Raw genomic sequence first — 15,302 nt, forward strand, 5'->3', positions numbered from 1 at the left:
TTATGGGTTGCTGGTTCATTTGAAAATTTTAGAGATTTGGCAAAACTGAGCTACAAACCCTCTTAACATTAATTACCTAGAACCAAGTGGTGGCCATACCCTTTGAAATTGTTATTTGTATCCTCTGGTGTCGTTTGATGTAGAGCTGCTAAAAGTGTGGTCATTGAACGGCTGCTTGGGCACAATCTCTTTGTTACTAGCCATAGAGATAAAGGACCTTGTGCCACACATTTAATTTAGTTCAGCAATTTCTTTGGTTGCATGACTTTCTTCAGTGTCTTGATTTGCATTCTAGCACAACGCTCCATATCTTGTCAGGCACTGGCATTTCAAGTAGCACCTTATACATATTTGAGTTTGCAATTCCTAATTTTCACAATTTTATTTAAACGCCAGTACAAAATAACATTCAGAAGTAGTAGGACAGTAATTAAGTCAGTAGAGGCTGCTCTTAAGGAATATTGTTGAACATACTTTATAATGGATGTAGGTTAAGTTCTTCAATACAAAAGTTCTGAAATTTTACATTTCAGATTTTAAGGCATTGAACATAGACATTACATAGGGATATACATTTTTTGTATGTTTAGCAGTGAAGTTTAGAAATAGACTGAGCTACTATTATAGGATAAAGAATGTGAATTTACTTGAATGCCATAGTATGGTACTCAGATACAAACTTCTTCCCATGTGTAAAAATTGTCTCATCGCTGTGCCATTGAAGAAATGGAGTTGGCTCATCTTTTTTACACGTTTGATTGCTTTCACAGGAATAAAAATACAATATTCTTGTATTTAACACCTTTTTGTTGCTGCGTCATTTATTTTGTTGAACCTGAGTTTGTACTGCTTTTAAATGAGGAACAAATACAAATGTAGTGCAGATTTTTTGTTTTTTTGTGTGTGTGTTTAATTTGAAAATTGAGGCAATTGCTCTGTGATCAAGAGAAGCAGAAGTAGGTTCATGGTTGCTAGCCGGTGGATTAACTCTTTCTTATCAGTCCCCACAAACGACAGAATTAATATGTCTCTACTTCTGATGTCTAGGGGGAAACTTAATATCCCTTTAAATAAACTTCATATATTTTAATGAGACTTTTTATTGCCAGCATATATTTATATAATACATTTTCACTGTTTTATAGAAACGGGTCTTTAAAAGATCACCAATTCCCACCTAAATGTAAACTCAGTCATTTTTGGAGTTATTCTTCTGATTTTGCTCCAGTATTTTGTATTTTTGATTGTTCCTACACAGGTTTTTCTTCATCTCATTTAATCCCTTTTCCCCCCCTCAAAAATGTAAGGTTATCTATTGTAAGGTTCATGACTGCTATTTCTTTTTTATTTACAGTTGACTGGAATACTGTTGCTTAAGCTTCAGTTTTCAATCTTTGGATTTTGATGTGGGCATAGTTTTTGTTTACAGCATAGTCTATCATAGTTGGTTTTGGCCTTATGATTTGAGTCTTATGAATTTACTGTTTACGTGTATTCACACTTGTTTTATGTTGTGGTGTTTTGATTGCTTCCTTTTTTTCTTTACACTGTATGATCTGGTTTTCACCTCCCTTTTATTTACATATATATATATTTTTAATTTGAATTTCTCTCAAGGGAATTTTTAAAAAGATTTTATTTATTTACTTTTAGAGAGAGGGAAAGGGAAGGAGAAAGAGAGGGAGAAAAACATCTATGTGTGAGAAGTTTCCTCTCACATTGCTGCCAACTGAGGACCTGGCCTGCAGCCCAGGCATGTGGCCTGACTGGGAATCAGACCAGCGACCTCTCGGTTTGCAGACCAGTACTCAGTCCACTGAGCTGCATTGGACAGGGCTATTTATATATTTTTAGAGAGAGGGGAAAGGAGGGAGAGAAACATCAATCAGTTGCCTCTTGGCATGCCCTGACTAGAGACGTTACCTGCAACCCAGGTGTGTGCCCAAACTGTTACTTGAACTCAAGACTCTTTGCTCTGTGGGACAGCACCCAGCCAACTGAGCCATACCAGTTGGGGCTCTTCTCCCCTTTTTTGTCACATGATTTTATATGATTATATTAATTCTCTCAATTTTTCTAGTGTTTATAGTCTTAAATGTCAGCTTTTATCTCTGCTGCTTTTGTCAACGCCAGAAGAAATCTTGACCCCATGTATAAAAGATAAGGAAATAATGTACTAAATACCTTTTTGAATTTCCCCTCCTGAATTTTAATTATGTGTACATTATCATAGCTAACAAACATTTACATTGTATTTTGTAGCTATAGCTCACAGGTGTTTTAATCTTAGCTCTCTGCTTAAAACAGTTTCAATGCTCATTGCTAGTCCTTGTGCCATAGTTTTTTCATCTGTCTCTTGATTGGTTGAACTTTTTCCATTGGGAATTTTTTCACAACAGGATCAAGAGAACTGTTATATTCCTTGAGTTCTTGTATGCTCAAAAATGTTAATCTGTTGTCATTGTGATTAAAGTCTAATTTGGCTGAGTATAAAATTGCTGAGTAACATCCTTTTTTCCCCAAAGGGCTCCAAAGTCACTGTTCTTTTGTCTTTGTGCCTGCTGGACATCTGAAGCCAGCCTTCTTTACCTTGCTGCCTACCCCTCCACCCCACAACAGGTGATTGAACCTTTTTGCCATATATATCTAAGTGATTTTTTTCTCTTAACCCTGGAAGTCTAGTAACTTTTCTAGGTATGTGTTCATGTTGCTAATTCTGCATTAGTTTTTCTCGGGACACAGTGAGGTTGTTTTTTGGGTTTTTTTTTTTTGGAAAATTATCTTGAACCACATCCTAGAATATTTCTTTGTTCTGTTCCTTTATTCTCTTATTCAGCAGCACCAGTTACATGTATGAGAAGTCTCCATTATCTACCTTTCCCATATTTATTATTTTTCTCTAATTTTTAAAATATTTTATTTATTTATTTTTAGAGAGGGAAGGGAGGGAGAAAGAGAGAGAGAGAAAGATCAATGTGCGGTTGCTGGGGGCCATGGCCTGCAACCCAGGCATGTGCCCTGGCTGGGAATCGAACCTGCGATGCTTTGGTTCGCAGCCCGCGCTTAGTCCACTGAGCTACACCAGCCAGGGCCTTAATTTTTATTTTTTTAAGATTTTATTTATTTTGTTGCGGGGGAGAAAGAAAGAGAGGGAGAGACACATCAGAGTGCATGAGAGATAAATTGATCAGCTGCCTCTCACACGCCCCCAACTGGGGACCTGGCCTACAACCCAGGCATGTGCCCTGATGGGGAATTAAACTGGTGACCTTCCAGTTTGCAGGGTGGCACTCAATCCACTGAGCCATAGCACCCAGAGCTATTTCTCTCTAATTTTAAAAAACTTCTTGTTCATTTCCATTTTATTTGTTTGTTTAGGTATAGTTCACATACTATGAAATTCACTCTTTTATTTGTTTATTTAAAGATTTTTTAAAATTTATTTTTAGGGAGGGAGTAAGAGAGGAAGAGAAACATCAATCAGTTGCCTCTTGCACGCCTCCAGCTGGGGCCTGTCCCACAACCCAGGCATGTGCCCTGACTGGGAATTGAACCTGCAACTTTTCAATTTGTTGGAAGACACTCAGTCCACTGAGCCACACCAGTCAGGACTCAGGGACTCCTTTTATTCTATAGCCTGTAATCCCTTGCTAGCACTCTTCATTCAGATTGCTCCAGATTTGGCCATTGGAAGCCCTTTCTAGGTGGCCTGTGTCTTTTCGACTCATCCTCATCTTTGAGCATGTTCTGTTCTCTGATACAAGAAAATATTCCAGACTAATCTTGTGCTTTGATGACTCCAAACCTAAAACAGCCATTTATCTAAAGAACTCTGATTCCTTTTAGTGGGTTGTGCTGTTTGGGAACAAAATTCTGGAACCCTAGGTTTGCTCATTACTATAAGAGTGTCATTGCACCCTGGCTGGCATAGCTCAGTGGATTGAGTGCAGACTGAGAACCAAAGTGTCGCAGGTTTGATTCCAGTCAGGGCACATGCCTGGGTTGCAGGCCATGGCCCCCAGCAACTGCACATTGATGTTTCTCTCTCTCTCTCTCTCTCTCTCTTTCTCCTTCCCTTCCCTCTCTAAAAATAAATAAATAAAATCTTTAAAAAAGAGAGAGAGAGTGTCATTGCTTCCGAGCTGTTACTATATCTCTTGAGATTTCACTATGGCCATTTTCTTTCTGTTTACTGTAGATTATATTAAAATTTTGTTCTTAAGCTCTCATATTTTTTCCATGTAAGTTCATAGCTATAGAGTGTAAGTTTTGTATATACAACAAACAAATCTACATTCCTGAAATCTAATCCTGCCTATATCATCACTCTTTTCACGAGTTCTTTTATTATTAAAATTGTGTTTTTCTAGAGTAGGGCATGTCATCTAGCAACCACTGTATATTCTTAATATATATTCAGTAGTGTTACTGTGTGCTTATATCATGTAGCAGAAGAATAAAGAATTTTTATGGACTCAAAGTGGAGGATTATTGAAATGTTTACTGTTTGGTTATTATATCTGTCTTCATTAACTGTTTCTATTGTTTCATATCTCTCTAATTTGCTCTATAAATTTTTAAACGACTACCTTAGTACTAGTTCACAGTGTTCTTTATAGAGCCACAAAATTTTACCTGGAAAGACCCTTAAATTATTGTGTCCAATTCTTTAATTTTACAAATGGAGACACTGAGGCCTAAGAACTGAATTGACTTTAAGTTCATGGCTAATCAGTTGCAGAACCAAGATTAGATTCTACAGTAGGTTTCTGAACTTCCATACTAGAACATTTTTCCTGCAGGTATTGGAGGAGCTTAGATCCATGGTACCTATCTGAAGTTTCCACGGTAACCAGGTGGATAGAACATTCTTCTGTCTTTGCACTCAAGCATTAGGGTATTGAGTTTTTTCAAAATGATTGGTCATTTGATGACTAAAAATGGAACAGAAAAAAGGATGGATCAGTTCTTTTATAATGTTATTTTTTAAAATTTTCAATTACAGTCTACATTCAATATTATTTTGTATTAGTTTCAGGTATACAGCATAGTGGTTAGACAATCATATACATTACAAAATGTTCCCCCTCCCCTGAATTTCCAGTACCCACCTGGAACTGTACATAGTTAGTACAATATTACTGACTGTATCTTGTGCTATACTTTATATCTCTGTGACTATTTCTGTTCTCTTTTCATTGCCTTATTTGTAAGTAAGATCTGTTGGTTTTCTTTTTTTTTTTTTTAAGATTTTATTTAGTTTTAGAGAGGGGAAGGGAGAGAGAAAGGGAGAGAAACATCAATGTGTGGTTGCCTCTCACACATTCCAACTGGGGGCCCGGCCCGCAACTCAGGCATGTGTCCTGTCTGGGAATTAAACCAGTGATCCTGAAGTTCGCAGGCCAGCACTCAATCCACTGAGCCACACCAGCCAGAGCGGTTTTCTTTTTTAAGGTTTTCACTTTAGAAGCATTTTGATATCAAAATAGTTAAATTGGCACAAGTTTCTTAAAATTTAAATTTATTATATGATCCATTCCTAGGTATCTACTCAAGAGAAATGAAAACACATTCATGTGAAGACTTATATGTGAATATTTATAGCATCGTTGTTCACGATAGCCAAAAAATAGGAACAATCCAAATGTCCATCAAGTGGTAAATGGGTAAATAAACCACAGTGTGGTTATCCATACAATGAAATATTATTTGCCCATAAAAAGGAATGAAGTACTGATACATGCTACACCATGTACTAACCTCATAAACATTGTGCCAAGTCAGTGATTCTCAACTGGTTTGCCGCTGCTGGCACACGGGTATCTTACAAGAATTTTTAAAACATACAATACCTGACTATTTAGTCAGGGGTACTGACCTCTTTTTCTTTTGATTGTCAAGTAAAAAAAAAATGACAACAGCCAATACAACAGTAGCTGTCTAGTGTGAATGAATCAAAGTTACACCTTTTTTGGGGGTGGGGATCAGATTGGCAAAAAGTAAAATACTGGGTTGATCAAAAACTCTGTTCAGCTTTTTCCAAAAATAAAAGATATTTTTAATTTTCACCAATAACTATTGACTTGGATATTTTGAGTATGTCAGCTATCTCTACTGTTGGCTTCTAGTGGGTAGAGGCCAGGGGTGCTGCTAAACATCTTCCTGTGCATAAGACAGCCCACAGCAAAGATTATGTGGCCAAAAATGTCAATAGTACCAAGAAACTTTGCAAACCAGTTTTGGCACATTAAGTCAGTCACTGCACTTTCTTCGTACACTGCACAAATCTTTTTTTATGTTTCAGTTGCATTTTTATCTTTCTTGAAATAACAAAGCATAATATGCCAAAAGTGTTGTGTATTTTTTCCATCTTCAGTATTAAAATGGCTGCACACAAATTCACCAATTTTGATCATTTTTTTAATGCACACTGATATGACAGCTGTCACAATATAATTTAACAAAATTGTTTCAAGTGAAGTTAAAGACAACTAAGTGCTACTAAAGCCATCTTATGGAAAAAACTAAACAAACTTTTTGGCCAACCCAATATATTTTTTGGAGTGTCACAGAATTTTAGTAACTAGTTTATGTATGGATGAAAAAAGTTGAAAATCACTGTGCTAAGGGAACAAATCCAGAAAAAAAACATGTATTGTGTGATTTCATTTATATGAAGTATCAAGAAAAGGCAGATCTATGGTGACAACGTACATTGGTGGTGGCTTAGAGCTGAGAGTAGAAATAAGGAATGACTTGCAAATAGTCACAAAGTTTCTTTTTTGGGTTGATGGAAGTGCTCTAAAATTGGATCGTGGTGATGGTTGCACAACTCTGAATATACTAAAAACTACTAAATTGTATACTGTAGGTGAATTTTATAGTATGTAAATTATACCTCATTAAAGCTGCTAAAAATGGTCACATTTTAAATTTGATGGCTGTAATATTTGTTTTTGTTTTTAATTTTAAAATATTTTATTTATTTATTTTTAGAGAGGGAAGGGAGGGAGGGGGAGAGAGAAGGTGGGGCAGAGAGAGAGAGAGAGAGAGAAACATCAATGTGTGGTTGCTGGGGGTCATGGCCTGCAACCCAGGCATGTACCCTGGGTGGGAATCGAACCTGGGACACTTTGGTTCCCAGCCCGCGCTCAATCCACTGAGCTACGCCAGCCAGGGCTAATATTTGTTATATTAAGTATCATATCCTGTTTTCATTATTAAAATTTTTCCTGCATTCTTTCTAAGTTTAATTTTCAAAGAATGCAGCCCTGGCTGGTGTAGCTCAGTGGATTGAGCGTGGGCTGGGAACCCAAGTGTCCCAGGTTCGATTCCCAGCCAGGGTACATTCCTGGGTTGCAGGCCATGACCCCCAGCAACCGCACATTGATGTTTCTCTCTCTCTCTCTCTCTCTCTCTCTCTCTCTCTCTCTCCCCCCCCCCCCCCTTCCCTCTCTACAAATAAATAAATAAAATATTTTAAAAAAAAGGAATGCTAATGTCTGATCATGTTAATTGATAATGGTAAAAATTTCCAGCATTTCTAAAATAGTCACTGTGTACTAGGCATTATGCTAAGTACTTTTCACAGATTGTCTCTCAGAAGCACTATGATACAGGTACCGTTATCCCCATTTTACAGCTGAGGAAATAATGCTCAAGTTGTCTTAAGTCACATAGCTAGGTAAGGAGTCAATCAGGAATGCAATAGAGACACTCTTGTCCTCTATCTTTCATGTATGAAAATGCAGTCTTTGGGGTGGAAATTTATATACCGTTTGTACACTGTCAGTGTGTTAAACACCCTGTGTGGATGCCACTGTGCTGAATACTCTACACAGCTATTTGTGTGTGATCTATTAGGAAATTCAAATGGGTATTTGGTATTGCCCGGTTGCCATGAAGCTTATACAGCATAACAGATCTTATTAATCAGTTTTACGTCTTTTTCTCCACCCCACAGTCTTAATTTTAAAGACCCTGAAGCAGTCAGAGCTCTGACTTGTACCCTGTTGAGGGAGGATTTTGGACTTTCTATTGATATTCCATTGGAAAGACTAATTCCTACAGTTCCCTTGAGACTCAACTATATTCATTGGGTAGAAGATCTGATTGGTCATCAGGACTCTGATAAAAGTACTCTCCGAAGAGGAATTGACATAGGTATGTAGTTTTAAATTCTTTTTACTAAATGGAAGTTTTATAAATTTTTTAAGGTCAAATTCTTTGTAAACTCCTCTGGTTATTCATGAAAGAATCTGACTGTAGATATTTCTGCTCTTACTTCCTACACCGGCACTTTTCTGCCACTGATTTCTCTTAAGAAGAAGTTGTCAGCACCAAATAGGGAGCAAATGGGTAAGAGGCAAAATGAAAGTGAGACTCTTGTTTCTTAGCTTTTCAGATTACCATGTTAGTATATGTGTATATTGGGTATTATTTTTACTCTGAATTATTTAGCATTAGTAACATAGTCTCCATATTGTGTTTTTGTGGTGATGGTTATTGATAAAAGATCATGTGGGCCTGAATACTTTCAGGAACCTCTTGAATGATTATTTGTAGAGGGTATTTAATCTGAAATTAAAAAGTGAAGAAAAGCCACTGAGTTAAAGTAAGATGTTCTCAAGTGTAAACTTCTACAATGGAAAAGACTGTGCAATCTGATTCATTTAGAGGAGTAAGTGGATATACAGAAAAAAGCGAAGCCAGGGTGTGTTTTGCAATTATAAATGTATTATATGTTTGTCATAGCTGATGTTTCTATTTGATAGCATTTAAGTTTCTTTTTAATTCTGTGGCCTTTACCAGTCCTTTATGAGAAAAATTAAGAGCTTTGTGCCTCTATTTTTAAATATAGTTAACAGCAAACACAATTTTTAGATAGATGTTTGACTTTGACATTTGTGTGCATTTTCAGCCCTTGTCACGTGTGACCTTTTTAGCAGCATTCATTATTGAGCCCTCCTTTCTTTTTTATACACTGTCCACCATTGGCATCCATGACCAGATTCCTGGTTTTCCTCTTTCATTTGCAGTCTCTCTTCTCCCCTTTTCAGGCTCACTTTCCTGTGTCTGGCCATTGGGTGTTCAGATCTTTAAAGCTCAGTCTTTGGCCCTTTTCTTATTTAGTACCTTACCACTAGGCAATTTCATCCACATCTAGGACTTTGTTTTCCACCTCCATGCAAATAACCTACAAATTTATGTATTTCTCCAATTCAGATTACTTTTCTAGTCACATATACATGAGAAACTTGAATATCTCAAAAACAGTTTAGACTTTGCCATGCCCAAGACCAGATTCATATTCTTTCTTTTGAATCTTGATCCTCTTTTTGTTTGTTTTTATGTTTAAAACAACAACAACAACATTAAAGAGGAAGGGAAGGAGAAAGAGGGAGAGAAACATCTGTGTGTGGTTGCCTCTCACACAACCCCTACTGGGGACCTGGTCCACAACCCAGCCATGTGCCCTGATTGTGAATTGAACTGGCAACCTTTTGTTTCACAGCCAATCCACTGAGCCACACCAGCCAGGGCTCTTCCTTTGTTTTTTTATTTCAGTGAATCCGCCACATCTCACCCTGTTATTCTTGATATTTACTTCTCCCTATCCTCACTGAGAATGTCTGTCACTATTTCCTGTTGATTTTCTCTCAAATATTTCTTAAATCATCTACTTTTCTCCATCTCCACTGCCACCATCCCAGTTCAAGTCACCATTATCTCTCCTGGTCTATAGAATAAGCTCCTCAACTACTCTCTTGTCATCCACTCTGGTGCCTCTCTATTCCCTTCTCCAGAAAGTAAAACCCATATCTGATCACATCTTTACCACTTTAAGGGCTTCTTATTGTTTCTGTGATAAATACCCAAAACTTTGATTTGGCCTATGAAAATTTTCATTGTCTGATTTCTGCCCTCTTTTCTACACCTCCCTAAAGCATCTTATGTGCTTCTGTTCTTTTCTTCCTGCACTCTTTAGTTCTTCTGTGAAGGCAACATACCTCCAGGCCTTTGTACACATTGTTCCCTCTATGTGGATCTTCCCACCCTTACCGTATGAAATAGTCTCATTTATAGTAGTTGTTAACTCAAACCTTATTTCATCAGGAAAGCCTTTTCTGACCTTTCAGCATAAGTTCCTTGATTATGAGCTTTGGAAAACCATGTTTCTTCCTTGGCATTATTTTTTAGTTTTTAACTACCCATTCACTTGTCTGATTGATTAATGTCTTTCTCTGCCACTAGGTTGCAAAGTGCAGAGCCTGTTACTTTTGTGCTTACTAACAAGGCCTAACAAAGGTTCTGGCATATAGTAGGTATCCAATAAATGATTCGTTCAATATTGATAAATACGCGATTCTTTCAACATTAAAAAATATGAACACCCCATATAAGCTAAGCACTATATAAAAATAATGAGGTTTAAAAAAAGCTTTTGCTCTTTTATGTTCATGGCAGAAGATTGGCTTGATGGATTATAGAAAGCTTAAAAAGCTTGAGAGCCTATTTGGTACTAATTTATTTTAATTATGCCCTAACCCTTTTGGATAGCACTTGGGGATATAGGAGGTTAATGGATTTTAGCTCTTCGTAAGGGGCACTGGTGCTAAAATCACATTCATTCTAATTAGGGTTTTATATGAATTCTTCCCCCAGACTCCCATCAGTTTGCTCTAATTCTATGATTATACACTTTCCATTTTTATTTATCATTACAAGTTCTTTTTTTTTTTCCTTGTAAAAATGTCATTCAGCTTTCTGAGGGGATTAAGATATTAGAATGCAAGTCTTGTGGTCTTAAGAATTAAGAAACTTGGGTGGGCTGGAATGGGAGTAAAAGACAGAAAACTAGTTGACAATGATTAAAATAAAATTTAAAAAAAAGAATTGAGAAATGTGATGGGGGGGGGCAGGAGATAGGCCTCTTACCTGTGTGTATCATTAGGCAACTGAAGAAAACTTTTTTATGTGTTTGTTTTGCTCTAAATAAAATTGAAATATAAAGAGAGAGGCAATCATGTGAGAGTCAAGGGCCTGGGATCTGGTCTGGTATTTTTTTTTCCTTGCAAAGATGAAAGTGCTACTTGAAATTCCTTACTCTAAGCAACTGTGGCTTACCAGGATGGCTAACAGGTAGCTAAATAACTGGCCTCTGAGAGGAGCTTGAGTACCCTTTACCATCCTTTCCCTCACCATGTCCCACATCCTCAAGGAGGTGTGTGTTCAGTACCATCATGGCCTGGATGTAAACATGATAGAAAGTTTAGCAATCACTGTGACTGTCAGAGAGCTTAAAAGTTCTGGCCATCAGTTGTCCTGTGTTTTACTAAACTGTTCAGAATACTTAATGAGGAATGAGGAAGCAGTAAAAGGAGCCTGGATTTCCTCTGGGTTAGGAGTATCTCTGGCTTCCACTCTTTTGCACCAAGATGTAACCAGGGGAAAGCAGGCCTGGAGTGGCTGGTATGAGCTAACTACTTAGGCCCTTGGGAGAAACACTGGATTTTCTTCTCTTTAAAATTGTATTGGCCACCCTGGCTGGTGTGGCTCAGTGGATTGAGTGCAGGTCTGCGAACAAAAGGGTCACTGGTTTGATTCCCAGTTAGGGTACATGCCTGGGTTGCTGGCCAGGTCCCCAGTAGGGGGCACGTGAGAGGTAACCACACATTGATGTTTCTCTCCCTCTTTTTCTTTCTCCATTCCCCTCTCTAAAAATTAGTAAATAAAATCTTTTAAAAAATAAAAAGTCTTACTGGCCAAGATTAGTCAGTGGTTATAAAAACAATATTTGAAGTTAGTATATAGTCCGTCCCGTCCATGGTGAGGGGTACTACATACAAATTTAGGACCAAATCCTAGTTGTCAAAGAGTGATCTTTGCCTGGAGCATTTGCCTTTGAATGTCTTTCTTGCAGTTTTGGTGGGGCAAACCAGTGATGGATGTTTTGGAGCTGGATGAAATGTCTTTCCATGTCTCCACATCTAAGATGAATTTTCTCTTTAGTTTTAGCTTTTTTTTTTAAGTAACGTTTTTTTGTATTTTATTTACTTATTTTTAGAGAGGGAGGGGAGGGAGAAAGAGAGAGAGAGAAACATCAATGCGCCGTTGCTGGGGACTGTGGCCTGCAACCCAGGCATGTGCCCTGAGTGGGATTCGAACCTGCGACACTTTGGTTCCCAGCCTGCGCTCAATCCACTGAGCTACGCCAGCCAGGGCTACTTTTAGATTTTTTTTTTTTTTAATAGTTACCGGTATTTTTTTTTAATTTTATTTATTTATTTTTAGAGAGGGAAGGGAGGGAGATAGAGAGAGAGAGAAACATCAATGTGCGGTTGCTGGGGGTTATGGCCTGCAACCCAGGTATGTACCCTGGCTGGGAATCAAACCTGGGACACTTTGGTTCCCAGCCCGCGCTCAATCCACTGAGCTACGCCAGCCAGGGCTGATTTTTTTTTTTTTTTTTTAATAAATTCTGGTTTCCTTCAAGCAACACCTCATAGATACGTGAGGAATTGAGTGGTTTGTTATCATAAAAATTTTATACCTTACATATTTTTTCTATTTTGGGGGAATGGGTGTCTAATTTAGTACTGTGGTGTTTTAACAATTAGCATTGATTTCTTTTAAGAAAATTAAGTTTTGTATGAAATTTAAAATTAAAACATTTTATAAGTCAAATTAAAAATTTTAAAAGATTTTATTTCTTTATTTTTAGAGAAGGGAAAGGAGGGAGAAAGAAAGGGGAACATCCATGTGTGGTTGCCTCTCATGTGCCCCCTACTGTGGACCTGGCCCGCAACCTAGGCATGTGCCCTGACTAGGAATTGAACCAGTAACCCTTTGGTTCACAGGCCGGCACTCAGTCCACTGAGTCACACCAGCTAAGGCCATATTACATTGTTTTAACAATTTTCAGTTAATCAGTTATGTATTCCTTGATCACCAGCCAATTATGCACACTTCATTTTGCATACAACATATAAGAAAAAGAGATCAGCAAGATTTGTATCCTCTAAGAAATTTGAATCTAAAATTATGAGGCAAGACTAACACACATGAAACAACGAGGTAACTCAGTAGCCACAGTGTGTACATAATTAGGTACCAGCTTGTGAATTAAACTGTCAAAGCTATAAGAAGTCTAAGAAAATAGCCCTGGCTGGTGTAGCTCAGTGAATTGAGTGCCACCCTGCAAACCAAAGGGTTGCCAGTTCGATTCCCAGTCAGGGCACATGCCTGGGTTGCAGGCCAGGTCCCCAGTGGGGACCACGTAAGAGGAAACCACACATCGATGTTTCCCTCTCTCGTTCTCCCTCCCTTCCCCTCTCTCCAAAAATAAATAAATAAGATCTTTAAAAAAAAGAATTCTAAGAAGATAAGAATGGCGTTTTTGCTTGTTAATCTCACCTATGTGCAATGTGATTTGAATTTTCATTTTATTAGGTACTGGAGCATCCTGCATCTACCCTTTACTTGGAAGTACCTTAAATGGCTGGTATTTCCTTGCAACAGAAGTTGATGATATGTGCTTCAACTATGCAAAGAAAAACGTGGAACAGAATAACTTATCTGATCTTATAAAAGGTTAGTTCTACAGAACAAATGTCCCTTTTAAGCTTTTTTTATTAACCTGTTTTTCTAATTTAACACATCTTATTATCTTTTGCTTTAATATACAAACTTTGATAATTGAAAAAATCTGGTACATTGTAATTGGATTTGCTGTTTTGTTATCAGTTAATTCAGAAAGAAATATAGTAAATACAGTCGATTCTTCTAATTTGTGGATTCTATATTTGTGGATTTGCCTACTTGGGGTTATTTTTAACCCCAAAGTAAATACCCACGGTGCTTTGGTGGTTATCCATAGACATGTGCAGAGTGGCAAAGAACTTGAGTCACCCAACATGCATGTTTCCAGCTACAGTTGAATAAGGCGATGCTCTGCCTTCTTGTTTCAGCTCTTACACTGTAATCAATGATCCTTTTCAGGGGCTGTTTATTGCTACTTTTTTTTTCACTTCTGTGCTTTTTCTTGGTGATTTTGCTGTTTAAAATGGCCCCTAAATATAGTGCTTAAGTGCTACCTAGTATTCCTAAGTATGAGAAAGCCATGATACGCCTTACAGAGAAAATGTGTTAGATAAGGTCCTTTCAGACAAGGGTTATAGTGCCGTTGACCATGGGTTGTGTTAATTAAGCAACAATATATATTAAATAAAGTGTCTTTAAACAGAAACATGCATAAAAGTTGGTTGATGAGAATGTTGGAGCAGAGGCTCGCAATTACCTAACTCACCTCGTATTTCTCCTCAGAGCCAGTGGTTCAATATTCGCTAATTCAGTGGTTGTGATGACTTGATAGTACATAAATAAATGTTCATATACGCAAATAGTGAGAATCAACAGTATACAAAGTAACCTAGTTGTCAAGATTTTAAAAGGTCCTCAGAAAATTAAAAATGGATCTGCCTTTTGACCCAGCAATTCCATTGCTGGGACTCTATCCTAAGAACACTAAAACACCAATACAAAAGAACCTTTGCACCCCGATGTTCATAGCAGCACAATTTACAATAGCTAAGTGCTGGAAGCAACCTAGATGCCCATCAGTAAATGAATGGATCAAAAAACTATGGTACATTTACACAATGGAATTCTATGCAGCAGAAAGAAAGAAGGAGCTCATACCCTTTGCAACAGCATGGATGGAGCTGGAAAGCATTATGCTAAGTGAAACAAGCCAGGCAGTGAAAGACAAATACCACATGATATCACCTTTAACAGGAATCTAAACAACAAAACAAAACAATAAAAACTAGCAAAATATAACCAAAGACACTGAAATAGGGGATAGTCTGACAGTGGCCAGAGGGGAGAGAAGAGGGAATTTCAGGGGGGAATGGGTAGGGATTACAGGAACAAATTTGGAGGACACATGGACAAAAACTAGGGGTGGGGGGTAATGGGGGGAAGGGGGGAGGGTTGGGTGGGTGGGTTGGAATGGGAGTAGGGGGGAGAAAACTGTACTTGAACAATGATTAAAATTAAAAAAAAAAGATTTTAAAAGGGACAAAACCCAACTGTTGATTAAAATATACCATCTTTTTTTTAAAATTTCAGTATGTGGAACTGTGCTACAAATAGTTGAATTTCCTTAATAATCAGTTACTTCTTATTTTTGTGCTTATTTTATATATAAAGGGCTGGGTTTTTGTTTTTGTTTTTGTTTTTCCATTAAAGAGAGTCCCATAAAGACACTCCATAAAGTCTCTTTATGGAAGAAATAGGCT

General features: G+C 37.5%; 1 protein-coding gene and 1 long non-coding RNA gene across 3 annotated transcripts in view; both read left to right on the top strand.

Annotated features, from left to right (window-relative positions):
* METTL16 (methyltransferase like 16) overlaps positions 1 to 15,302 on the top strand; it is a 71,899-nt gene that overhangs the window by 19,783 nt on the left and 36,814 nt on the right. Inside the window, exons 3-4 of one of the 2 annotated variants that reach the window (XM_028520420.2) lie at positions 7,964 to 8,163; positions 13,453 to 13,593. In XM_028520420.2, the coding sequence (XP_028376221.1) occupies positions 7,964 to 8,163; positions 13,453 to 13,593 (341 nt within the window). The remainder of the gene's footprint in view (positions 1 to 7,963; positions 8,164 to 13,452; positions 13,594 to 15,302) is intronic. The other variant, XM_036034398.1, reaches the window with a different exon arrangement.
* Positions 13,605 to 15,212, top strand: LOC118502288. Its single transcript, XR_004904999.1, has 2 exons — positions 13,605 to 14,453; positions 15,080 to 15,212. It is a non-coding gene; the product is annotated as an uncharacterized LOC118502288 (long non-coding RNA).

This window comes from Phyllostomus discolor, chromosome 8 (genome assembly GCF_004126475.2).
Source record: "Phyllostomus discolor isolate MPI-MPIP mPhyDis1 chromosome 8, mPhyDis1.pri.v3, whole genome shotgun sequence".
Taxonomy (NCBI): domain Eukaryota; kingdom Metazoa; phylum Chordata; class Mammalia; order Chiroptera; family Phyllostomidae; genus Phyllostomus; species Phyllostomus discolor.